Source organism: Falco cherrug, chromosome 1, assembly GCF_023634085.1.
Source record: "Falco cherrug isolate bFalChe1 chromosome 1, bFalChe1.pri, whole genome shotgun sequence".
Taxonomy (NCBI): domain Eukaryota; kingdom Metazoa; phylum Chordata; class Aves; order Falconiformes; family Falconidae; genus Falco; species Falco cherrug.
The window spans coordinates 66,943,447-66,970,752 of record NC_073697.1 but is presented as its reverse complement, the minus strand read 5'-3'; the positions used below and the strand labels follow the sequence as shown (position 1 = coordinate 66,970,752).

The 27,306-nt window shown below is 41.4% G+C and overlaps 1 protein-coding gene across 6 annotated transcripts in view; it reads right to left on the bottom strand.

Moving 5' to 3' along the window:
* Positions 1-27,306, bottom strand: part of SLC20A2 (solute carrier family 20 member 2) — a 59,062-nt gene that overhangs the window by 23,202 nt on the left and 8,554 nt on the right. For 4 of the 6 annotated variants that reach the window (XR_008729982.1, XM_055697452.1, XM_055697474.1 and 1 more), the window contains exons 3-7: positions 16,743-16,886; positions 10,272-10,822; positions 5,406-5,546; positions 4,079-4,164; positions 1,930-2,026 (exon numbers count right to left, since the gene is read on the bottom strand). Coding sequence is in view for 5 of the 6 variants with exons in the window: in XM_055697452.1 (XP_055553427.1) it covers positions 1,930-2,026; positions 4,079-4,164; positions 5,406-5,546; positions 10,272-10,560 (613 nt within the window). In the remaining variant the exon portion in view is untranslated. The remainder of the gene's footprint in view (positions 1-1,929; positions 2,027-4,078; positions 4,165-5,405; positions 5,547-10,271; positions 10,823-16,742; positions 16,887-27,306) is intronic. The other 2 variants (XM_055697459.1, XM_055697469.1) reach the window with 1 other exon arrangement.

The following is a 27,306-nucleotide window of genomic DNA, read 5'->3' as shown; positions in this document are numbered from 1 at the left end:
CCTGTGTTCACAACGTATTCAAAACCAACATGAATGAGCTGATAATTTTTAACATATATATCAGTTAGTGCAGCATTTAAAGGTCTAGTTGACATGCAAATGTTTGCAGGTTTAGTCCTCCAATTCTCTGTTACCCTACTGTGACCTTATTTCCAGAGTAGTCGGGGGTAAAACTCCCACATCAGGGCTGCTACAACAAGTTTGCAGTGATTTTATACACTAATGCATCTTAAATCATGTTGCCCATTAGGATAAGTATTTACCTGACCTTTGCTCTGGTCAATAAAGCCTGATGCTCAGCTTAATCTAAGCCATTATTTGCTTATGATAATAGCTTAACGTAGCACTTCAGAGCTGAGGTTTCAGTCCTGCAATGTGCAATCGTGTCAATTACTGTTCCCGTAAGTATTTCCTTGCAGAGCTCCTTGTACTTGTTCAATTAAATGATCAGACCCTTAATGAAGAAAAAACTTGGACTCTGATCTTTCATACCCGTATATGCACGCCTGTCTTGAAACCTACATAATTAATTCATCCTTGTGAGTAAATGTTGCCAGGACAGAGGCCTCAGAGGGTAAATATGTGTTTCCTGAGTATCAAAACCAGAGTCCCACCTTCTTATTCACACACTTTTGAGGCTCTTAAGCTGAACCAGAAGGGACATTAAGATTCTTATTTCATTTATTTTGCTTAATGAGTCACTGCAGAGTGCCTGACCTACTTCTGCAGTACGACTAATGAGGAAATGTTAGTTATACAGCTGATTTACTGTGAAACATCTTGGATACATAGCCAATTAGACTTGAGAAAAAGGAATAGTTAAGTTATGTTACCCTCAAATTGGGAACTTCTCAAGCTTTTTATTAATTTCAGTAATGCTGTGCTATGAAGTAGAATCTACCAACTGCATTTATCTAGTACATCAGGTCTTAAGAGAAAACAAACTTCTATTTCAAAAGAGGTCACTTTCTAAATCTGCTTTCTTAATTCAGGGGCATATTCAGGAGGTTTTCTTCAACTGCCTGTTCATTCATGGCTCTGGGGTAATAATATAATCTAAAGATAACATTTAATGACCGGAGTCTTCAATAAAGTCGTTGAGAGCACTGAACACCTTTTTTCTAAATTCTTCTGATGCAAGTACATGTTTAAATGTACACTGCTTAAGTCAAGTTAAATATAAACATATAAATGCAAATATATAAACATAAAATATGCGAACATAAGCAAACGTAAATATAAAAACATAAATGTAAGTTCAAAGATAAACACTAATATAAATAAACACAACATACAAATGCACAAAAAATGTGCAAATATATAAAAATATAACTGAAGTCCTGAAAATGGCATGTATCATTTCCTTTAATTGAGTTGCAATGAAAACACAACACCCAAGAAAGAAGATGCATTCAATGCAGGAACAGGCTCAGGGCTTCTTATCATTGAAGGGAAATAAAGAAGTGAATTTAATTACTAGGCTCCACGCCAGATCTGCCAGAACAGTGACTCTGCTGATTTCAATGGAGCTATAGTGTTAGACTGAGTGCAAACAGCCTTCCTGCTCTTCCTGCCCGCTCTGAACCTTCCTACTTTGACACACGTACCTGGAATACCTCTGAGAGCTCAACACGCGCTCAGATTTACCAAGCCAAAGTCGGCAGCTCAATATTTCCCCTTCCTCTAAAGAGGGATCCTCTTGGTAGCTGTGTCATTCCCCACTAACTGGAGTGATCAGGAGGGAGTCACAAAAACACACGCGCAAATAGAAGCATGTGGGGAGGTGTATGATTTATTGTTGCCCTCGTTAACTCCTAACATAGGAGGTAACTGTGCGGTGTCAACAGCCACCTGCCAGTGTGGTGTCACGCCGTAATACCCCGCGGGATGCCTCCCTCCCATGCCTCCCACTGCGGATGCCTCACTCACCTGGTGCCCCTGTGTACATGATGGAAAACACATTGATAGCTATGGTAGCAGCATAAAACACTGGAAGTGCACGGAGACCATTGGGCACAGGGTCTTCCTGCATAGAAACAGTGGGGAAAAAAAAGGAAATATTAGCTGGATTTTTCACCAGATTAACGTCAGCATGAACCGCCACAAGGAAAAACATGCTCTTGAGTTAGTGCCAGGCAGGTGGGGCTTTTGGTAGACGGTGAGGGAAGGATGGTGACCTGCCTGGTTATACCCAGATCCACAAGGCTGGTCCTGACAACCACCAGCATTCTGGGGAAGCTTGACACTGTTAATGGGAACCAGAGAGACAAGTTGTACTTTCAAGTTGGCTGCAGACCTGCTGGGTGACCTGGGGGCAGGTTTCTTTCTGCAAGTATTTTCTTACCCACCTTGTCTCCAAGATGAGGAGCCCCCTTCCCTCAGCACGACTGCAGTGTGCCAAGCAGGGCAGGGCTTTGACATTTTTGGCGTGGGGCTACAAGCATCACTGCAACGCATCCATTCCAAAACCTTTCTCTTAACCTCTCAGTTTTGAATGAGACAGCCTGGCATGTTCCACCAGCTAACATACTTCAGAAATCTCTGAAATATTAAGTGTCTGGCTGTGTTAAACAGTTAACATAAAGGAAGCTGTGCAATGTTTAGCATGCTGCTGTGCCTGCTGCCCACTACGGTCCCCTGCCCTCGGCACTCACGAGGAAGGGCTCAGCTGATGGCGCAGCGGAAACGCACCATGCAAGCCACGGAAAAAGCCTTTGTCAGGAGACTGCTTTAGCCTTTTGAGGGGCTCCGCGTGTTTGCAAAGAGCCTGGCGAAGCTAACGGCTGGCTAATGTGGTTTTGTTTCTTGCTGCCATGAGTTATAAAAGGGAGCTGAGAGAAGGCTGCAGCCACCCTGCGCTATGCCCCGGTCCCAAAGCGTGATGCAGCGTGGGCTATATCCACAGGGCCAGCTGCTATCCACAGACACCCCCAACAAGGGCATGAACCCCTACACCAAGCCACTGGCTCACAAGCTAAAAAGCTGCTCTTTTTTTATGCATATACACAATGCAAGTCACTACCTGCTTATGCCAGAAGCTCTACAGATCTCACTACTTTGTGAATGGCACAGATGGCAGTCAGAAGACAATTTCTTTAGCTTGAACTTTTTCTGCCTCCTGAATGCTTAAATATGTGGCTTTTATACCAGAGTTCATGTGATTTTGATGACTAATTTCTTAAGTTGTTACATTTTGAATGCAACAGAGGAACTCTTCCTTGCCCTTTATGCAACCTGAGTAATTTTAAATTCAAAGCTGAGTCCAATCAAATTTATCATCTACTTTTATCACTGATATTTATTTACATCAGAAATAGAGAGTGATGAAGCTGATGTTACAGGTGGTGTTATTTACAGCAAAAGAATTAATCCCTCATCTGTTTAAGTTCCCTCTATAACTGCTAATATAGTGTCCCTTATTTTAGTTCATTGTCATGTGCTGCACTCCCCCATTTTAGCAAGTTGAATGGTGCGAGACAAATGAAAGAGCAGATGAGTGCCCTGGTTTCCAGTTCATGCTGCGTGGCCAGCAAATCATCTCCTGCACAGGAGATATATGGACTGATGTTACCTCAAAGCTGCCACTTTTGACTGAGGTCACCAAAACCCAATAATTCGGGTTTCTTGAGAATAAAGGAAATTTGCAGGTGCCTATCTTCTAATGTCTGATGCACTAGAAAACCAAAGCTTAAAATTTCACAACTATAAAATAGCAATCAGAGTACCCCTGAGAGAGGACTGTTCTGTTTAAATAACAGTCAGAATGACTATCGTGAAACTAAGTCAATGCTAACAAGTCTGTACTACTACAGACACAATCTCAATGTACCATCCTTTGATCAAAAAAGGTATACAATATCAATTACCATGTAGCCTTAAATACTTGTTAAACCACTTACTCCAAGCTTTCAGAACGGCTAAGAGCAAGTACAGTTCCAACAGCTATTAAAGAAATGACTGGTCTCCTGTCCAAAAAGCAAGCCACAAACTTTCAACTCTGGAAATGCCAACACTCAAATAGGAGGCTAGAACACAGCCTTCATACAGAGTACTCATTATAATACTGAGATTTCTTTACCTTTTTTAAAATGAAGAATCTAATCAGCACAAAGAGGACTCCAGACATCAAGCCAGATAACAGCGGGGAAATAAACCAAGAGGCAACTGTATTGAAAAAAAGAAAGAATGAAACATGAAACAAACAGTATTCTTGCATAATAGTTTAAGTAAGTAAGCAATGAGCAATAAATTTAAAACAGTTCTTGTATAACTGGAATTAACGTTCTGTATGTTTACTTACAACTGGTGCAACTCAATGTCCACTGACCCTCACGAAAGTCAAAGTAATGCTAGGCACTACTAGAAACATCAGTGAAAGCTTTTCCCGATAACTTTGCAAATTTAGTAGTCAAATTCATCAGGAAAGTGTCTTGTAGCTTGATGCAGAGTGGACCAATAAAGCCCTGTAATTTCTTTATTACCATGACCACGAATGTTGCAAGCAAGTGGAAAGCAACTGCATCTAGCAGGATGCTGTGCTGCTCACAGGGTAAAAGTCTCCATTTCCAAAATGCCATAGAAGCATCAATTGTAAGGAATAATGTGCGTACATTTTTTACAGGGCAGATTTGCAAGTGTCCAGGACTGATTTAACTGAAGTAGGTGGCAAAACTCCCACTGATTTCAATAAAACCAGATTAGGGCAGTGCTCTGGCAATCTCATCCAGAGTGATTTATTGTTTGTGGCATGGTTAACAGATTGATTCTGCTGTCATTGTAAACCCTCTTCTACTTTCAACAGAATTAAAAAAACATACGCATTGCTCTAACTTCTCTAAAGCTCAATTGTATTTCCATGCCTTCAGCACCAAATCCTTTTAATACAGGGTTTAGGCTGTGACTTGGGTTACAAGGCTTCCAAAACAATAATTAAAACTCCTTCACATCCCTGCTTGGCTGTGCTGATCTTGGCAGTGGGAGGCTGTGACTTAAACATGTGCTGTATGCCCAGTTTTCGCCTCCCTGAAGCTCGTGGGTGGAGAAACATGACTGTGGGCATTCACATGATGGCTAGCATTGTTGAGAGCAAGAACGGGGTGGTATGAGCTGCCACGAAAAGAATTAGAAGAGGAGGAATGCCACCTTGAAGCACATCTCTAAGGGACAATGTGTCCTCAGCTTACTGTTGGGGAAGTACAACTTGCATCTTATCCCCTTCTCCACTGGAAACACGCTGCAGCCCTTAATGAACATGGCATCAGCGCGTCTTCTGAAAGACAGGACTGGGGCAGGAAATAATTTAAGGAGGGAGTGCTATCAGCACAAAGCAGATTTCTGGGAATGTTTTTTGCAGGCAGTGCACACTATTTCGTATAACCTCACACACAGAACGAAACGGCACTTACCAATCTTGACAAGCTGCATCCACTGGACTCCCTGCGTGCCAATTGCCACCAGAGAAAATCCAATTGTAGCACCTACGATGCAATGGGTCCCTGATATCGGGAGTTTCAAGAACGATGCAATCAGCTGCCAAACAGCAGAACCTAGAAAAAAAACCCACAACCACATGGCATAAACAACAGTAACAATAATGTTACGCAGAAAATTCTTTGCCACATACCCGCATTCTTTTATGAGCACTGCCTACACTCCACACGCACAACAGAGATCTCCTAAAGAGAGTTTTGTTCTTGTTCTGTCTCTAAAGCTAGACACTAAGACAGTTTGATAGCAGCTTTGAATGCTGCATCTTACTTATGACTTTTTATTACCAACAGCTCTTTAAACTGCACAAGAGTTCTGCTTTTTTTGGGGGGTTTTTTTTTTTTTTAGACTTTCAGTATTTACAGCCTGTCTGATTAAACACATAAACTGCTTCCAGTCTGCATCAAGCTTAGAAAACCTCATTCTTGAGAGCTGGACCTGGAAGCCTCCAAGTGATCAGTATGATCAGTTCACTAGTGAAGCATCCATGTTCCTAAATTCAGATGCTACCAGAGAAAGGCTCAAATTGAGGGGCAGTTTTTATGCCTCTTGTCAGTGACGTGCAGCCATCCAGGGTCCTCTATAAGTAAAATGGATTGAGGGAGGTAAAAGGACCCTCGCACCGCCTTCACTTGCAGCTCATTGCAGCGCTGGAGAAATTCAGATCTGCAGAAAAAGTGTATCTTAGTCCATGGAGCAGCCAAAGATACCCTTGGCATAAGGCAATAAGATCCTTTAACTAAGGGATGGTGGCTAATGGTTTATAAAGTAAATGCAATGTCTTGTGTGCCAACAGATGTTCCAAGGAAGGATGTTTGTCAAGAGTGTGGGATGGGGGAAGACACCAAGCACCAGACAGGATGCCTTGTATTTGTTTTTAGTCCCAACTTTCAGTAGTTAGATAAGACCACAGTTGGCCACCATGCCTTCAAGCATGCAGCTCCATGACCCAACTCATTTTCACATGGCAAGGACCCAGGTTCCTTGCTCCTGTTGCAGTGATGCTAACTTCTGGACACCAAAATCATTCTGGCAGTGACACAGGCTTTCTGTGGATATCGCCTAACATTAGAGAATTTTTAGAAAGATCTCTTCTTCATCTAAAGACTTCATGGCCTTAAGGCTAAAAAATCTTCAAGTGTTAAGAGGCCCCAATGGCAGCCATCAAACTACCAAAACAGATCCCATATTTTCTGGTTCATTTTCTGTCGCCTCTCTTAACAGATCTGCAGCAGACACAGGTGATAAAGCAAGGACGCTGAACATATGCTGTTACTTAAATTTTCAGCCTCTACCCTTAATTCCAACAGGAGAAGATAGTTTGAGGGTCTTGAAATGGAGCCATCTGCAAATGGTGATTTGCTGTCATCATACAAAGCTACATTTGGAAGTCACCCAGTTTGTAAAACTGATCTCTCCTGGGGTGCTATCCCAAAACAACTGGTACTCCTATTGCTGTTGGAAATTCTAGATCAAACAAGGAACACCTGCTCTTTAATTTTTTGGCTTCTCTTCCCCTGTACTAAAATAAAAATACACTTTGCAACCTTTGACATGAACTTAAGAGACAGCAAGTGGAAGTGAGGTAAAAGAGAAAACAGATGGTAACATCTGTAAAGATCCAAATAAACAGCTAAGTCAGCCACAGATATGTAATTACAAAATAGTCTAAAAAATAGGGAAAATGCAACCAAGCCACAGCTGCACTGCAAATGCGTAGTGAGGGCTGAGTTTTTTGTTAGGGGGGGAAATAGAAGGAGTATGGCACTACTACTTCTTTAATCAACTTCACCTTGAAAACCAACAGAAGAGCAAGAGGGAAAGCAGCAGACAGTATGAGAAGGACAATGTGTGGTCTAAAGAAATTTAAGGAAGCACTTTAAGGAACAGAAGAAAATACAAATCAAGCCAGAGCAGGGCTTTCCTCTGGGGCTTGCAGTGCCTTAACTACCTACACCAAAGTTTTAACTCCTTAACATAAAATGCACATTTCCAATTTTTAACTTTGCAAAACTAATCTAGGAAGCAGGAGGCTCACTAGACCTGTCACGACGTCCCAGATTCAGACCCTTCATGCCCGCTGACACCGTGGCCGCACACCCTTTCCTCCGGGTTGCTGTCTCCTAAAGAAAGCGGGTTTCCTGCAGACTGCCCAGCACTGGCTTTCAGCTCAGGGGGGTTTCATGCTCTCCTGAGCTCCCCTTGTGCTCCTGAAGGCACTGCATCCATTTACCGAGGCTCTGGTGCTGCATGCCAGCTGTGAGCCCCCATCATGTACCACACCACCTGCAAGACTGGGTTAGTGCTTTGCTTTGCTAATCCTGGCTGGGATGTCCTCTCTGTCAGTGGCATCTCCTCGGTCGCACCAGCTGCTGACTTCAGCTCCCACCAGGACCACTAGAACAACACTTGGGGAATTCCTGACTTATTGTCCTGGCAGTTAGCTAATACTAGGGAAGAACTACAAGTTACTTCTGAAAGCAATAGTCCTTAACTTCCCAACTACCTAATAAACAACATTTAAATATGCTATAAATTATTACAAAATGTTACAATTTAAAATTTTAACCCCACTGCTCCCTACTTCCTTTTCTTTTAGGAGAGAAAGTTGCCCTGAAAATCACCATCTGCTGTTTGCTGCAAGCATCAAAGGATCTTCCACCAACATCTGGAAAGAGGATACAGCGACTTTTGGTCTCTCCCAGACTGTTGACTCATTTAAGCTTCATTGAAATTCAGAAGCAAAGTCCATTTGCAAAAACATGATCATGAGGCATGAGAGAACGGGGGGGAAATGCAGAGCAAAAACAGAAAGAGAAAAAGAAAACATCCGCAAAAGCTCAGAGAAAACACAGAAAAAAATATCATGCATCCAGAGAAAAGCTGGAGATGGATTTGAGGGGGGAAAACAAAATGAAATCTGCAGTTTGTAACTTGTGATTAATTCTGAGATTTAAAATGTGGAATTTCTTCTTAATGCCCTTACTGGAGGAAGGGAATGCAACTGGTCATGAAGTTCACACAGGCTTATGTAAATATGCATGCAAATAAGTTGTTTTCTTTGAGCTTCTGGCCAGTTGCCTCTGCAGGGGGCATCTGAGACTTAAAACTTTGCCCAGCCAGGACCAGGATGCCAGAAATAGATACAGAAAAGGAAAAGGACCCTTCCTTCAACAGGGACCATGAGTATCAAGAATGTGAAGGTCAGAAGATGCAGGTCACTTACATTTCAGATGGTGTACACTGCTCCTGGACACATGCCCATGGGAAATGATGGAGCTGTCTCAGGAAGCAGAAGGCTAAATGATGCAAGTGGAGTGGTACTAAGAAGCCACCCTACAGCTTGAGGGAAAGACCAGAATTCTGCAGCTGACCTCACAAGACATCACGAAAGAGGAACTGATAGGGGGTGCCCAAGAGCATTTCATGTGGTTTAAGCTGGCAAGCTCACAGAGGGACTGTCTGGGGAAGCGGCTGTGGTCCCAGCAGTGATTTCTCGCTAACCAACCCCTCCTCCCCTTGGGCAGGGAACGTGGCCAACCTTCAGGAGGCTCAGTAGTAGTGAAAGCCCAAAGGAACCACCTCCCTGCTCTCAAGCATACAAAGCCACCTCAGACAAGTCCAGAAACTGGCATTCCATATCCATCTTGACCCAGCAAAATTAAAAAAAAAAAAAAAAAAAAAAAAAAAAAGGGCAAAATTTCTTTGGGGAAATGAGAAAATAACCACATACAGTAGACCTCTGCATGGATTCACTTATCTCACATGCAGGTCCTGCCTGAAAGCTGTGCTGAGGTTAGAGGGGGTAGGTGGAAATAATATTTAGGTAAGGTTTAAGGAAGAGAATCTTTGAGCGGAGCATCCCTTCCACACAGAGGCAGGTAGCATTATACGAGCGATGCTCATATAAATCACATTTCCCTGTCGTGGGACCCCATGGACCCAGCAGACTGACGAAGCCGTAGGGCGATGAGCAGGCTGGCCCCTTGCCTGGGCTGCCTCTCCCACACTGAAAAGGTTTCCTTCCTCCTGTCTCCTGCCCTTTCAAAGCAGGTTTGCTATTGATCCTTGAGGGAGCTCTCCAAAAGCTCACAAAGCCTCTTGCATACAAACAAAGAGTAAATACTGTGGCTTAATGTTACTTACCTTAGAATATGCTATTTGTTCTAATATGAGATGAATTTAACTGCAAACAAAAGAGCAGTCTCCAAGGTACACTGAACTGCTGTTGGTCTGAGTCAGAAAAATTAAAAAGACCTTAAATATCTGACCATCTTTACTGCTCCTTTAGTTTTGCCATGGGCAAGGGTGAAGTGTATGACTGATTGCAATCACTCAACCAGACAATCAGTTTAAGGAAATATGTTTGGATTTTCTGTAATTGTTTTAAACAATTTCGGTAATTCCTTCTCGTAATCATTCACAAGCTGCTGTTTCTGTAGGATCTTCTGTAAAATCAAAAATGCTATGCTTACCTGTTTTCCATTTACCATCATAAAAACCTCCAAAATAATTTTTTCAGTATGCTAGGAATGCATATATATGTTCCATTATGTTAAACATTTTTTTCTTCTATTAGTTAAATGTCTGACCCGTTGAAAAATGTAAATGATTAGAAGCATTTAAAAAACACAGGAGACTAAAAAAGGAATACAGGCCCCTACGTTCACACAAAACCAGACGTGCAAGTCCAGAAGATGGGAAGACTTAATTAACAACACTCACAACAAACAGGATGATAAACACACAATGAAATTTACTTGGAATAGGAAAGTATTACTTACCAACCATTGCACTCACTTCTCCTGCCATCAGCAGTGGGACAGTGTTGTTGTAAAGGTTAACATCAATGATACCTTTCCGAATTGTTTCTCCTACTTTTGCTCCCAGTAATACCGAGCCAGTGGTTTCAAAAACTGAAGCCAAAATGCAAGCCTGGCGTAAAGTAACAACACCAGAGCCCACAGCCGTTCCGAAAGAATTGGCAACATCATTTGCACCAACTGAAAAGGCTAAAATAAAAGCAATGATAAAACCCACAATGACCATCCACAGGTACTCATCCATTGCCATCTTTCCCCAAACCGCAGATTAGCTTCCCCTTTGCAAATAGTTAATAGTCAAGGCTGGAGGGCACCGCAACGGATTTGGAAAGCAGATTTCTTGTAAACAATGAGTTCTCTCTGGAAAGTGCTGGGTAGTGTTAGAATGTGAAGAAACTGCTAACTGCTGATTTTCAAACTACTATAAATACTGTTCATTTGGCTGCCTTCGGTCAGCAGTGAAATACATTCCATATTTTGCTCCCAAACTGGTACAACTGCGATGTTCTGTCCTGCAACAGAAAAAAAAAAAAAAAAGTAAAAGAAAATTAAAAAAAAAAAGGGGGGGGGGGAATACTCAGCAGAGCCCACAACAATGCGTGTTTTCAGAACTAAACAGATGATTTAAATCCACTAATGGGGTCCTACCTCGACATGTGACTCTTCTAATCATAAAGCAATTCAGAAAAGTTAAAATTAGGTCACCTCCAAAGCAATGTTTCTTGCAATATCACTGACTGAGAAAATCTTCTGAGCAATTTAAAAGGATTTAGAAAGGTTGGGGGTTTTGTTTGTGTTGAATTTACCGAGCAGTGTGATAAGCCCTCTTTCTAGAAGGAGGATTCTTCTTGGCTCTTTGTACCCAGCGAATATAAGACATGCAGAACATACAGACCCTACCATACAGCCCGATTACCAGCTGACATACATCACTTAGCTCCATCAGCCTCAGCAGAGTTCTCAACATTTTATCAGCTGCAGCTAGAGATGTACTCCTTGGAAAAAATGATTTTATCTATATGTCTGCCTAGGAGATGCCACTGAAACCACTCTGAATAGCACTAACCTCATCTATGGCTGTTATTGCATCCCAAGCAGTAAGCATAAATTTTTTTAGAGCTTCTCAGTCACTGAAACAGCACAATAATTGTAATATTCCCATGTATCCCTACCGATCCGGAGAAGTTTACCTAAAAAAAACTTTAACTAAAAAGCTGAGCTCTCTGCTCTTTCCTATAGATGGTTACCAATTGCTAACAGTTATTATATTCAAACCATTGTTATAAATATATTTCAGCATTTCTTTTGATAGTTTTGTGATCGCCTTTTGAATTACGTCTTAATTAGTCCTTAATTAGTCTAATCTGAAAGGAAAAAAAAGTGCTATCTTTCAAACCAAAAAACGGACAGAGAGAAGGGGACTTTAAAAAATAAAACCTTCAGCATCCAAAAGACTGCTAAACAGAGTGGTAAGGCCCACACTGATGTCAGGATGGTCAAAAGCTACAAGCAAATTTGCCCAAAGCATCTGCCTCTTCTAGAGGGCTGCTCCTCTTCCGCTAGCAGCTGCCGTGAACACGTCCCATGCCACCCTCTGCTTTCCTATCCATGCTGTCTGGTTGCAGAAAAGTGCCATTTTGGAGGTAGCAATTTAGCAGCAAATATCCATCATCTACAGTTTCAAGAAGCATTTCAAGAGATCAGGCAGGGTCTACCAGATGAAAAGCCCTGAGCCCAGCTCCCTCTCTCTCTCAGTTTCCCCGCTGTCACTTCAGTCTCATAACAACACACCCACATCCAGTTTCAAGACCATGCTTAATTTCTTTTGATGATCCCAATGCAATGTAGGTCATGTGGTAGCAAGGAGGAAGGGTCTCAGAAACCTCTGAAATAATGGTAAAATTAAAAATGAAAAGAGATTTCACATATTCCTGAGATGCTGGTTCTTTGAGTACAACCAACAGGAAAATACCACATCGATATGTTGTTTCCTAGAAAACCCTTAAGCTGATGTCAAGGATTGATGCTTTTTCTAAATATACATATTCAGCAGAAAAGATATCCCTCTTTCTTTCTCCAGGCTCCAAACTGGCTGAACAACTGTTGCTCCAGTCTTTTCCAGACATGGAGCAGACATCAATCCTTGAATGCCTCACACTCTAAAATAACATCTTGGAAGGTCTTAATGGCTAAAAACATTTGTATAAGGATTTTTATGCTATGAGATAACATGAGAAAATGAAGGACCAATGCATTTTTGATGTTTGCAGACTTGTTGCCTTTTTATAATTCATGAGCACTCAGCTCATTGAGTGGAAAAGGACTTCACAGAGACAGAAGAGGTTAGTGATATTTGGAAGAAAAAATTAAGAGTTAGCACTTGTTTGCCTGTGAAAGAAGACAAAACTCTTGTTAAATTCATTTGTTAAAACTTCTGTTATGTGTATCAGATTTTTGCTAGGAGATGAAGTGCTGGACTAGGGTCCTTCCTTGATCCTGGAGATTAATGATTAAATTCTTATCCTGCATGGATTTACACAGTACCTTTGCCAAGTTAGCCTCAGTGCCCCAGTTTCCTCTCCTGAAAATGGACAAAGCCGACTGAGATCCATGCATACAGCCACAGGTGGTGTGATCATATGAGACCTGTTTCCTTCAGACTCACAAGACGAAAGCACACCCTTATTCCCAACAGTGATCTGCCTTTTCTCCACTATCAACCAACCCACCAATTTACTGTGACCCAATTTCTGGAATAAGGAAGAGCAGGGGGATTGTGACATTCCCCCACTGCAACACAGTTCATGGGACAATGTTTGCCAAATCTGGCTCCTCTGGCCACAGTCTGCAGCTTCTAAAATAAACCACTAAATCACAAGGTTGCCTTTATTAGCTTCCCTCAGAGGGGGGACAGAACTCCAGATGGTCCCAAAGAAATTAAGACTTCAAGTGTGTGTACGTGTGCTCCTAAAACTCTTTGTGAACGCCAAAGAGTCTCCCGAAGTCTGTTGGCAGGGCTCTTGGCAAAGGGCTCGCACAGGCAGCTACATAATCTCCCTCCCCATGAAATGGGATATGTGGCCTCAGGAGAAAAGGATGTCTTAAGTAAGAAATCACCCACCCTGTCATTTTTTGCAAGGTGACAGTTCAAAACAGAGCTTCCTCCAAAATCTGGGAGGCTTGACTTGATGTCTACTGCATTTGCACAAGTGACAGAGCACAGCAACGGCCAAGCCTTGTCTTTAACAAGATGAAATTCAAAAAGAAAACAGGAAAGGGAATAAACACGTTTAAAAATTAACATGTAGACAGCATTTGAATGGCTAAGTGTTACCACTTTCAACCTTAAATAACTGTAAGAGATGTTAAACATTTAAAGAAAGAAACAGAAAGAAAGAAAGAGGGGGGGAAAAAAAAGATACATATCGGCTGAGAAAGTTTTCAGAAATGCAAAATATCCTGCAAAGTAGGCCAGTGACTAAATACAGACTAAATCTTGTAGCATGCTTCTTTCTAGAGCCCAAAATACATCTGGCATGCTCAGACACGCTTAGCCATGCCCCTCATCACCTAATCTAACCCAAAAGCCTGTGGCATTTCATGTTACTGGGATGAAAAAGAAACTGGAAAAAACGCTGTACAGTAGGGAATGGCAGATCTTCTGCTCCCTGTGTGACAGCTGGAAGCCACTAGCCTGTTTCTCTTCTGCTCTCATTTATATTTCATCAACACGCCTCTATGCATACCAAATGCAACTCAACCTGACCTACTAGACACTAGGAAATCCTCCCCTTTACCTTCAGGATTGATACCACCTCTCCGCCAAGGCCTCTGCAGCTGGGTGCACTACACTACTGCAGCAGACTCTGGGTTGAAAAGTTCATTTTCCTATTTATGCTTTGGATAACTCTCCCTGAACTCAGCCTGCACTGCAGTGGCCATGCTGCAAACTCACCCTTGGGCATCAGCAGGGCAGAAGAGCTGTGTTAGCACTGGGGAGCTACAGGACCTGAAGCTGAAGCATGCATCTGATGGCTGCTAGAGCGAAGGGAAATACATGGAGATGAAATTTCAAGTTGTGAGAAGCTAATTCTGCATGAAGGCGAGACTTTTAGCTAATACAGGCTTCTTATGATCTGTAATTAGAGTATCATACTTAGGAGATCTAAGTAGAAGCTTTTAACTGTTTAAGTGGACTTAGAAACTTACAGAACTTGCACCTCAGTGAGAAAAATCTGAGTTTTGGAAATGCTAAGCACGTCCCTCTGCCTCGCTGGCAGATGATCCAGACACCCCCCTTGGATTTTATTTTGTTGCTAGCTAAACATCTTGTTATAACTCTGTCAACACAAAGTGCTATTTCCTCCCTAAGGGGAAGATGAAACCAAAACCTAGGTAAGTAAGCACCTTAATTCATGAAGAAGTGAATCCTCAGAAAAAGGTTGGGATCTCCTGGTAACCACAAGATCACTTTAGGACATATATATGGATACAGTTACTGAGACAGTTCTTCTGGAAACTATTCACAGTACACTTCTAAGCCTAGACAAGTTTTTAGTGGAAAAAAACCCAAAAAACAACGCACTTTGAAAAACAAAGATGTCAGGTTTTGCAAGTTTTTTGCCAAACAAATTGTTGCTAAAGAGAACACAGAAACATCTAACAACACGGATGAACCGTTAAATAAAAGCTCCGGACAAAGTTCAAAGTCTAGGGAAACAATCAGAGTGCATTACCCACCAGCAATCCAACTGTGTGACATAAATTAGGAAACAGAGACCCCATAAATGTCCCTTAATCTTTTTCTCACACATAATTAGGGAAGAACCTACTGCACTTGTGAAGCATTAAAAAGTACATAAATCATCCCACATGCAGCCCATATCATATCTAAATCACGCTGTATGCAGCTCTTCTGCTCTCAGAAGCTGCCCCACTCTGCAGCTGAAAACTTTCTCCTACCCTGGACAGGACCTCCACCAGGTCCCGGGATTAACTGTTTTGTTTTTGCCCAAGTATAAGTAAAAATCGAAAGACAGCAGCTAGCGTAGCATTTCTCAAGATAACTCTTACAACTGCTCCACTTTGCATTATGACAAGACAGACCAGGGGGGATGATTTCTTTTCCCCTGCAGTGTTGAAAACATCAAACATTTCACAATAAACAGTGGCACTGAATTTGCACTGACAGGCAGGTTCACTTCTAGTTGCCTGTGGCTGAAAAGTCTGTCTAAAATGCTTACCAGACAGCAGCTTCTAGGAGGTTATTCCATACCTCTCTCATTTCTGTATTTTGTTCTTTATATAAAACCAATTTGTCAGGCTTCCCACCTACGTATATAAACTCATACCAGATCTGGCATTCCAGTCTATTGGTACTAAACACAGCACTGCATAGAAACCAAGCCTGATATATAGCCAAAACTACTAAAGCTGTTCACATCAATAGTCCTTATCGTTTCCAGTTCATGCTCGGGCCACAAGACTCACAAATTATCTACCTTAAATTACTAATACTACACTCATGATATGAAAAGTGGTATTAATTCAAGTGGTTCCAGACTAAGAACATCCCTATATGGCTTTAAACTACATGCACAGGACTTGTCACAAGGCCAAGCACGAGGCAAGTTTACTGCTCCAGCACACAAAAAAGCACCTTTAGCTTAGTTAAAACAAAACAACAACAAAAAAATCAATTACCGCATCTGCAGAGGCAGTTTTTGTATCAATCAGTTCCTATTTTAACACATTCACAACGTGTTTAAGCATACTTGATGCTGCTACTCGATATAGAAACAGGACTGAAGGTGAGAGCTTTCCAAGGACTCCCACCCAGTTTAACACTGCAGCGAGTGACTGTCACCACCAGCTCCCAAAACTTCTAGAGGATGCTTCCTTTACTTAGTCCCTATCAACCTCTCTTCCAACCACTGAAAGGTCAAAAATGCATATAAAATATTTAGCATGAGATTCTGTTGCTAAAAACACAGACAGCAGTCATATTTAAACAGCAATTCTACAAACAAGTGAGACAGGTAAAGTATCAACAAGTCCTTGTGCATTTGCTGATAAGTATCTTTTTTCTTTAACTAAAGAACAACTTGATCCTTCAGTGACTGAACAAAAGCCTTTCTAACAAACAAGTGTTTTTTATGCTTCATCACTACAGATTTTTAAGATCCATTCAGAGAAAACAAGTGTTCATGGTTATGGAAAACACGTTTTATAAAAGAAAACCATGCAGAGAGATCTTTAAAACTCACCCAGTGTTTAAAAGCTGTTTCAAAAGAAAAAGGCGCAAAGTTCCTGAGCAACTTGCCCTCCTGACTGTAAATACAGGCTGAAGACTAAAATAGACATTCTATCATTCAGCACAGTCACATCTGAACATGCAAACTTCCAGAGGGTAGAAAGAGGGCTGTAACTTACACCAGGCAGTCCCAGGATAAAATTCACTCTGGCACAGGAGAGCACACAAGACAACACCGAGAAGCATCAATGCGAGTCCACAGTCTTATTCAGTAGGTGAAAATCTGCCTCCTCTTAAGCAAAGAATTCTGCTGGGGGTGGGCACTGATAAAACACAACACTGCGTCACGACTGCACTATGAGACAAACCAATCCAATGAAGCTCATATTAAAAGCAACAAAACGTTCCCTTTCCCCCACCACCACCACCCCCCCCCCGCCCCAAGCATAGGCATAGACAAGAAAGGAAATCTCATTTTTGATTGCCAGCTGGGCATTTTGGTGCGATCAGGTAATTTCTGAGGAGCCCCAGGTCTTCTGTTTGCAAGCACGCTTAAATGCAGGCTTAATTCAAGTGCATGTGACGGTAGGGTACGCACATCCAATTCAGGAAAGATGTTGCATGCTTGTTACTTTATCCATGTCAGTAGAGGTCTCACAGGCTACACAGACTGCAGAAAGTTAGAGATGTGCACGAGTTTTGACTGGATCAATGCCTAAGCAAGCAACTTCGCTTTCAACAGTTCAACCTACATTACCCAATCCAAATTCCTTCAACCACTTTCCTTTAAGTGGGAAACATTTTTGCATGTATGTCAAGGCAAAAATAATGTTTGCTTAAAAGCACCCAGCTTAGCTTTATATAAAATATTTGCTTCAATGCTACATAATGCAATTAAGCCATTTTATTCTACAAAAAGGAATGTAAATCAAAACTGCATTGTCACAGCTTTAAAAATCTGATAGATGCAAATTTATTTGGACATGATTCTGGTTTATAAATAAATGATGTTTTAAATTTAACTGTTAAGTTTTACTCCATTCTGACTCACTCAAAGACATGGAATCATATTTCTACATAATAAACTTAAATCAGTAAATGTTCTGTGTCCTGTACATTTGAGAAAACCAAATCATCGATTTAGATTTGTAAACACAGACTTGGAGACATAATTCTTACCTCATCTATTTTTTCAAGTTTGAATAAAGGGTATTTCTTAACAAAGAGGCAAAAAATTTCTAAATTGGTTAAATTCAGCTGCAGATGATATTCAAGGATAATTTGGTAAACCTGAAAAGTGGTTTACATTTCTTAAGAAAACTCACATGGATTAGTAAGCCTACATCATCTTCTAAGGATTAGGGCAAAACTCCAGCTAGAAATCTGCAATGCAGAAATGACACTAAAAATCCCCAATAAAAAAAAGAATTCTAAGTATCACGCCACGATTCTTTGTAAGAAATGCTGACTCTTTTATTTAAGGTCAATACCCAACTACTATTAAGCCTGCAATATAGCTGCTAACTTTGTGAAAAGCTACATCTCCTAAGTCTGGTTGCAAAGTCTCTCCTTTTACTTCTGTAACAGCTGGCAAATAGGCTTCCTAGTTTTAACAAAGTGAAAGAGGTTGATACTTTCAAACAGGCTTTCCCTCATTGACAAAAGCAACATTTTTTAACAAGAACATTAATCTTTTCCTTCAGCTCTGAACATATCTTAAAAGAGTTTTGTTTTCTTTTAAACAAGTAGTATCAATCAATTTAAGTGAGAGCGGTCATAATTGTAAACATGAGGTCAGCCTGTATTTATAGGTCTGGATTCCAAGGTTTTAAGGAGGTGAATAAACAAACACAGAAACTTTCTTGAAGCACTTATTTAACTTTATAAAGTAAAAAAAAAAAAAAAAAAGAACACAAAATATTATTTCATGTTCTCTTCAGAGATGATGTGTTGGTGATGTCTACCTTGGAAAAGCTCAAATCCACACGGTCCAAGTAAACGCTAAACCCACCCTAGTTCTCCTTAAAGGACCGTTCACCCAGCCTAGAGTAACCACCACCAGCGCGCAAATGCAGGTAACAAGACCGTCAAAAGGACATTACCTACATTATTTTCAAAAGCCAGAAGTTGCCAGCCTGACCTGTGGGAATCATCTCAGACCTGGGAGAAGACCACATGGAACCATTTGAGTGCCGCTTCCCACGAGCCAGCCTGACCACAACGGTGGTTTCTTGTTGACCTAAGCTTCAGAGCTCGGTCTACACACAAGGCAAAGGATATAATAAACAGCACAGAGAAAAGGAAATACCTTCAAAGTTTTTGTTCTGCTAAATCAGCACTGTAGACCTCAGGCATGGGAAAATCCAAGCCAAGACTGGTTGACCATTAGAAAGAGTTACAATTTGGGATACCACTAAAGAGGCAGGCAAAGGAAAATTTATATGACCACAAAATAAATTATGAGGATCGGCTTTTGGCAATGGCAGCATCAGTTTGGTTCCCATCAAATCAAGTATCTGCAGAAATGATGAATATTCTATATTACATTCTCCATCAGGTAGCATTTTTTTTTTAATTGCAATTTATTCTGGTAAATCCACAACTGACAGATCCCGATTCGTTTCAACAAACCCACGCTAGGCAGATTTATATTCTGGTTTAAATAATGTGAAAGGACATGCCAATTTAAATAATTAATTTGAAACTCTCTTTGTTTTGCATTTCTGCGTCAGCTATTTTCTGAAAGATGCCCAGATTCTCATTTACCAGTGACCACTAAAACACAATTTGCAACTTTATGTAACTTTTATCTCAAATGTAACTGGCCTTTTTGCCATTCAGATGGGAAGGCTATATATTTCAGCAATTGTACTTATTTTAAAATACATACATTTTGAGTACAAAATAATGGGGATGTTTATAATTTTCTAACATAAAAGCCTGTAAGAATTGGAACCTGAATACCCGTAAACTGCATTTGGTCAGAAACAGAAATACAATAAAAACATCCGAAAGCTGCAGGATGTTGTTCCAGTTACATTGTGCCAACTTAAACAAGGTTACAGAGCAGCAAAAGGAGCTTTCAGGCTTTCACATACCTGCTGGTACTCAAAAACCGGGAGTCATAAGCAGCTGGAACTGGGGACTATCTGTATCTCTTTCCAGTATTTCTGTCCCTGACCCTGCCTGGGAACCCTTATTTTCCCCTCAATCTACAAAGAAAGAAAATAAAAGTCACGAAGAGGAATGAAAACAGGTGGCAGATGACTGCACAGGTATCACATCGTATCTCAAGGAAATCCAGCTCTTGGAATACCCTTCGTTCTCATTTTGAAGGCCCCCGTGACCATCTACACCATGGGGGACTTGAAGCAGAACACCACACTGATCATTACCTGGAAATCAGCCCTGAGGTCCTCAAGGCTAATGGAGATTTAACACAGCTCTGTGGAACACAGCACCATTTCTGGCTGCTTTGGTAACTCCACTGTGCCTAACAAATACCAACAAAATTCTAAATTACGACACACAGTTCAAGCTGGAAAGAGCTGGCTCCAACCAACAAAAGCACATCTGCTTTTGCATATTGGGCAGCAAGCTCCAGCACATTCTGTCACCCATCAGGATAATCTCCAAATTGAAAGAGATGCATCCATGTTTTGCTGCAAGAAAAACCATCTCAGGGACTCTCTGGAAAGTCTAACGTGGTAGACATAAAAATTAAGTCATTTGGCATTCAGGGACAGAGCGACTCCTCTGCTCTGAGGAAGAAAACCATTTGGATGGGATTTTGTGATGGTTCTGAACCCTGTCACATTGTCACCCAAACTTCCTCTTCCAGCAAGACCTCAGGCTCTCAAAAAGGACATCCCACGCCTGCTAAGAGAATTGCACTCCCGACGGTCAAGGTGAACCAGCTGTGCTTGCATAGGCATGCAGGGAGGGCTGCCATGTTACACAGCGTGATTCTTCTTGAGATCACACTTGTCCATTGAGCAAGTGAGCCCTGGGAAAAGGAAAAGGAGGAACCCGCAACTGGAATTGCCAGAGGCCAAGGCGGGAGCAGAGGATGACACAGGCTCCAGGTGCTGGGTGGCCTGGGAGAGCCAGGCTGGCTCCGACCCCTGCCACAGCACAAGCCCACGCTGAGCCAGGAGGAGTTCAAAGGCAGCAAACCCATTCGGAAGGAGCAGGGCTTCGGCCACCGCTGATTCAAGCACTGCCCCAGTTAATGCCGGGAACCGGACTCATACTGCCCATGACTCTGGCTGATTCTCCAGAGACCGAGCGTACTACATCCATACTAAGCCACAGGAAAGGGGTGAACTGCTGCTCTGAGACTCCCTGAGCTTCATCCATCAGTTCCCCTCCCCAGCCCCATATCCGAAGAAAGCAACCAGCACGGGCAAAGTATTTCTAAAAGCCCTGGCTACTGCTGACAAATCCAGAAGCGTTATCCTGAACTACTAACGGACCTATACTGACTTTACACAGAACATAAAAACTGCCCATGAAACACTCCCGTGGCAATCCAAAAATATGCGTTTTGCAAATTCAGAGGCTTATGCAAAGATCCCCTTGGTAAAAAGCCAGAGTGCGGTTGCCAAAAGTCAACAATGCAAATTTCTCAGATAAAGGAAACCTGACGCCTCCAGCGCCGGATTGCTTGCCGTTTCCATTTTGGTTTGGGTTTCAGAGAATAACCACTGTGGAGTCTTTTCCTGTTGCACCAGAAGAGATGGCTGGGGCTCTCCTGAGTCCAGCAACCCTCTCTCTTCAAAGGAAGCTGGAGTGAGCAAGCAACTATCAACACACCAAACCACACTGGCTGGCTCTCAGTGACAACCTCCAAAATCAGTGCGGCCAGCAGGACAGAGGACCAAGCACTGCCGAAATGAGCTAGCTGAATGCCAAAAGGAGGAAAGGACCAGGAGTATAACCAAAGAGAGGAGGGATGACGACACTCTGAGTTGCTGACCAGGGTTGTGGGAGTAAGTGGTAGATGAGACCAATACATCGTGGCCATGGAAATTCTGCTTATTTTTCCACAAACACTGCAGTAATAAAGATATAAAGGTGGACACAGCAATGAAAGCTGTGACCCTGGCTTCATTTCACAGGAATAGGAGCCAAATATTATACCAGGAGGCTGATGACCATGCCTAATAGTGTCTGGACACCACGTGAAGAAGGGCACCTGACAACTAATAAACCCGTTTTCCCCGCAAAGTCTAATAGCTGTTGATCTCTGTTCTTCAGAATCCATGTAATGGTCCACACCCATCTCCTGTAGCCTTTGCTGCTACAGACGTGAGCAGTGTGATGGTCAAACTAAAACATTTGAGTTCCACCAACAAGGCAGAGTTAATGTGCCAGGTGCTGCACCATAGGTTGACGATGCTGCCGGAGCAAACAGATGGTCAACAGACTTGTCACATCAGCTAGGAATTAAATCATCACCAACGCAACACGCCACAGAATGTCGCATAGTTGGGTACTTGGCTCAGCAAACACCTCCAAGAGGACTTACTAAAGGCATGCAGTTCTGTGAAGCAGGTCAAGAAAAGCTAAGCTTTATCCTCTGCAAAGGAAAATGTTGCTTTCCAATGCTTCTCCCGTGCGAGAATTAGCACTGAAAATCATAGGAAAAGTAGACCTACAAACCAGCTCAATGTAGCGGCTTGGCCAGGGATCTTGTTCTCAAGAACTCTCTCCCTCAGATGAGTTACTGCTCATGCAGCAACAGCTGTGTTTCATCTGGGCTTTTCCTGGGAGCAAGGTTCCCTGGTAACCTTAGCATTTGTCCTTCAGCAGTCCAGCGCCTGCGTCCAGGTGAAGCACAAAGCATCTTCCTAAAGGCATGAGCAGGATAACGGGACACACATCACCCCCAGTGAACTGATGAGTGTATTGATCTGCAGCAAGAGCTCAAACAGCTAGAATTTCTTTGCTTGCTGACAGAGGCTATAAAGGGAACAGAAACTCATTAAGGTAGCGGAAGATATTTGAGTACATGGCACCAGCAAACAGCATCAGTAGCTAGCATGCCTCATTCTCTGAAAACTGCGTTTATAGCTTAGCTGTTTTAATGAGTGATGCATTACAGCGCCGCAATGGCTGCCCAGAGGAAGAAAGATAGCATGGATGCTGCTGAGAGGTCAGGAATTCCACAAGGAATCCTCCCTCTTCCCTGCCTTTCTGGAGAAGGGTGAGAACCAGAGCTAGCCATGCCAGGATCCTGTTACGTCCATGATGGCTTGAACAGGGACTTCTCTAGACCTATGCATTTCCCTTGCAGAAAGTGACCTAACCAACAATGGGAATGGCACAGCACTGACACAGCCATCTCAACTCCATACAAGCACAGAGAGGAGTCACACCACTCCAAAAGCAGGGTGCAAATTCCCAGACAGCTGAAGTATCAGGATTAAAAAAAAAAAAAAAAAAAAAGGCAAAAAAGGAGGAAAAAGAAAAAAAAATACTGATGTCTACAGCAGCCAGGTATGACAACCACCGCACCATGTGTAAAGAGTCCTCTGGAGTATGGAAGCATGTGTGAAGCACTTTTCTTGTAAGATCCGGAAGGGACCACAGTCTACCTTTGTCATACTGATGAAGAAAAATCACTCAGTTATGCGTAAAACAAATGAGCAAGTGGATCATCATGTAAAGAACACTGAATACTCAGGAAAAAAGTAAAAAAGTATGTAAAATATTTTTTCTTTTAAAGAAGTAAACAAGGTATCTATAATTCCTAAACAACTGGTTGTTTCTGGTCACCAAGACTTCCAGAAGTCATAGAAGTAATTTCCTCTTCCATCACTTCTACACACAAATTAAAAAGGTAACATTAATTATGCCATTTTTTCAACTGCCCATCAGTTCCTCAGCCTTGAATTAACCAGACATTAAATTAAATCAAATTAACAAAATGACTATGAAGACAACAGTTGCTCTGAAACAGTGGAACACAGTACTCCCAAAATGGTCTCAATGTTTCAATCAACACTGTCTCTAAGCATTTAACCAATTATCTCCTGCATTTTGATTCTGTATTCTTTAAACCTTCAGTAGACAGGAACACCTTTGAATTACTTCATTTAACACAAATTACTAAACAGATTACAATAAGATTGGGCTGTATTACAAGGTTGTTTCTTTCAGATCTGAAGTACTAGAGTTTAAAAAAAACAAACCACAATCCTTTCCAGATTTAAAATTTTCTCAACCAAGCAAAAAAGTATTTTCCATTCTCCAAAGTAATCCAGAATGTAGATCATACTGTTCACTAATGTACATTCAATCTGGGATACACTAGTGTCACTAACCTAATGTGAAATTCAGGTATCCTTCTGTATCTACTTTAAAACACATTCATCAGTTACTGACAAATATATTTAAAATATGAAAAAATTACATACGGACCCACTGGCTACCATACTAATCCTGGGTTTTATTTTGCCTAGGATTTTCTACAGTTTATTCAGAAAACATAAAGTAATTGCATAAACTCAGAGGCACAGTTCTCCATCGAGAAAGTCTTCCACAAGAACATGCCAAAAACCCACACCAAGAGTGCCTCACGGGTCAATCTAAAGAAAGCAAATACCATGTAAGGAGTAATGCTGGAAGAAACACTAGGTGAACATAGAGGCAGCAGAGGTAATGCAAAGAAAACAGAAATGTGCAATTTACTTGTTCCAGTCAACAACAGTAACTAAAGTTTATTGAATTCAGTTTCAGCAGCTAAAAATCCATGAAAACATTTTTATACGATACAGACAATACTATCCCATATGCAAATTTCTATCAAAGCAATAATATAAGCTAGGATTTTCTCACAGTCATTGTGATTTACTTATCAATTAGTACAATAAAACCTATTTTGAAATATAAATATTACTAAGTGCAAATAGTTTTTGTATCCAATTGTAATTTAGCTGTTCAGTTATATGGAAAAATCTAAGTAAAGAGACTGAAAAAAAATAGCTGTTAGCTACAAAAATAGCTGGACACATTTTCAGCCACTGTCTCTCAACTGTTCCCTTTATATCCACTGTAAAACTATTTCCAACACACTAATCACATCTGTTCAGAAGAAACTAAAATTATATGATTTCAAACTACATTCATTAGAAAAACAGTTCTTTAACAACTGCTTTTACTCTTCCATCTAATTATATACTCTTAAAGGCCAAATATTCAGTCAGTATGCAAAAATAACCATAGCCTTTTATTAAGGATAAAAGACCAGATAAGAGTTCATAACAAAAATAAAGATTCTCTTTGCCTCTACCAGCAATGCTGTCCAATATAGGAAATTACATTTAATTTTAAAATTATAAATACATATATGTCAAAGTCTTAGTACCTACATATCAAAGACTTACTACAATTAAGTCTGTTCACAGCATCTTAAGTTGCTGGACTGCATAGCTAGCATATCCTTGGAGATATGTCACGTAACAGCCAAGATTATCAAAAAACTACCCTTCTAAAAAGCTCTCCCCTAACCCAATACTAAGTAATCTGCACTTAAAACCCCACAGTCCTGCCAAGAAATCTTACCTATCTGGAATATTTTTGCGACCAACAGTCAAGTAAAAAAGATTGAGCTGATTAATATTTGATTCTGACATCTAAGGACAGCGTAAGAACAATACATTACAAGGTTACTTAAATTAGAGGACTAGCGCTGTCTTTTTTTCTTTTGCCTATGCACCTGTCGCACTTTTGATGCAAAGGCTGTTTATAAAATGCAAGCAAACCCCCTGATTTCCTCAACGGTCATGGTCTGATTTTCTCCATATTCAATGTACGTTTCTACAAAAGAACAAAATTGATTTCAAGTACAAAACAGCAGCTATCTAATCCACAAATAAAACTACAGCAACGTTCTGCTCTTCCTAAAACAAGCCTGAAGCCATGATTATATTAAAGACACAGATGTGAGGGGATTTTTCAACTTCCAAACAGATATGCAAACAAAGTATTACAATCAAGGGGTGCAGGTAAATGAATAAGCAAGCAAACTACGTGATGTTTGTGCAGCGTCCTCTCAAATCCTGCAATCCCTTCTAGAAAGTCTGGGTCTACATCTCCCTCTTCTTTACTCATGTTCTTCTCACATGGCTTGGTCTCAGAAACTTTCCATGCCTGTAACGGAAACTTGAGCCAACTTCTTAAATGTATGATTTCTTCATCTCCACTCATCATCCACTTCTGTTCCTGAGAAGCTCCTCATCATGACACCTGTATCTCAAGAAGCAAAACAGGAAACATCACAGGGATGAAGCAAGGAAAGATGAATAATAATATGCCTCTGTGTCTTTAATAAAATCCCAACTTTCATTCAAGTTCCTTTTAGGAAATAAGAGTTCCTTTCACAAAAGAAAAGTTTTGCCAAACTAGGTATGTAAACAGTGTGTGCCAAAATTCCAGTAACTAATGAAGTCTCCCAACTTGCACCTCCATTCCTGACATGACAAGCTGCAGAAATCCCATACCAGCCAGCCTTACATACTGTGGAAAACATCATCAGGTGCCAAGCTTGCAGAAGTAGTCTGCAGCAGCCAGCTTAACTGAAAGAAGTCACTGACCCATCTACTAACTTATCTGCTACCAAAAACAATGCACGTTATCTTTACCCAGGACCCATCTGTCCAAGTAAGTAGAGCTCCAGTCCACAACTGAGACCAAAAGCTAAGATGTAAGCCTCTCCTCTGCTTTCCCCATTCATTGCTCCTTAATCTACACAACTTCCACAGTAAGTTTGCATTTTTACACATTTATCGGGTACTGGAGGAGACACTTCCCCTGCATTACAGCAGTTTAACTACAAGGTGACAAAGGCCTAAGGTATTTTCAATGTGTCTTTGTCCCCAGAATCATATCATAAAGTTTGGCATTTGGGTGGAGGTGACTTGCCTATTTGTTTTTGCCATCCAAAACTTGGGATCAAGCGGGCCCAAAGCCAACAGCAACACTGTTCGGAGTCTAACAACACAGTGGCAGAGAGATGACTCATCCGCAAAATGGAGACACAGCCATCTTGCATCCAAACAAGCAGCCCAAACCATTTTTGTCTCATGATTTTGCTGGAATGCTGAACAAGGGCGTGCAGGAGAAATGATTTCTGCAGCCTCCTCAGCCATGAAGCCTTCAAGACAGATAAGCAGGCACCAAACCCATTCTACCAGCCAGCTCTCAGTAAGACAGAAGGATGAAAGCAATTTTATCTCTCCCTTTTAGGGTTAAGGTCATCTTTAAAAAAGCATTAGCACCAAAATCTCTTCCTAGCAGAGGCAGAGCAGATCCTACCTCTTATCAAATACTATCTCAAATTCTCGGAATTCCACCTCCCATCTGAAATATCCTTTCTTCTGCAAAAGCACTCCACAGCAGCATGCTCCACACACAGGGTACACTTCACTCAGAAAGACAGCATAGTCCTTCGCCAACTCCTCCCAGCAAAACGACAGGTCACTTTGTGTCTTATGCTAGCAACAAAAGACAGCTGTAGGGACAGAGTCCCATCTGAGCACAAAAAGCCTTGGCTTTGGTTCTCGCACACTGCAGCAGAGAAGATAACTAAGCCTTGGACAGTCAAAGCAAGAAACCCTCGTGACAGTGCTCTGGGTATTGCAGAAACAATAGCTGTTAAGTAACCGGACATTTACTTGCTGTGCAGGGATTATATGTCAAAGAAAAACACATATTCCCTCTACCCTGAACTCTTGAAGA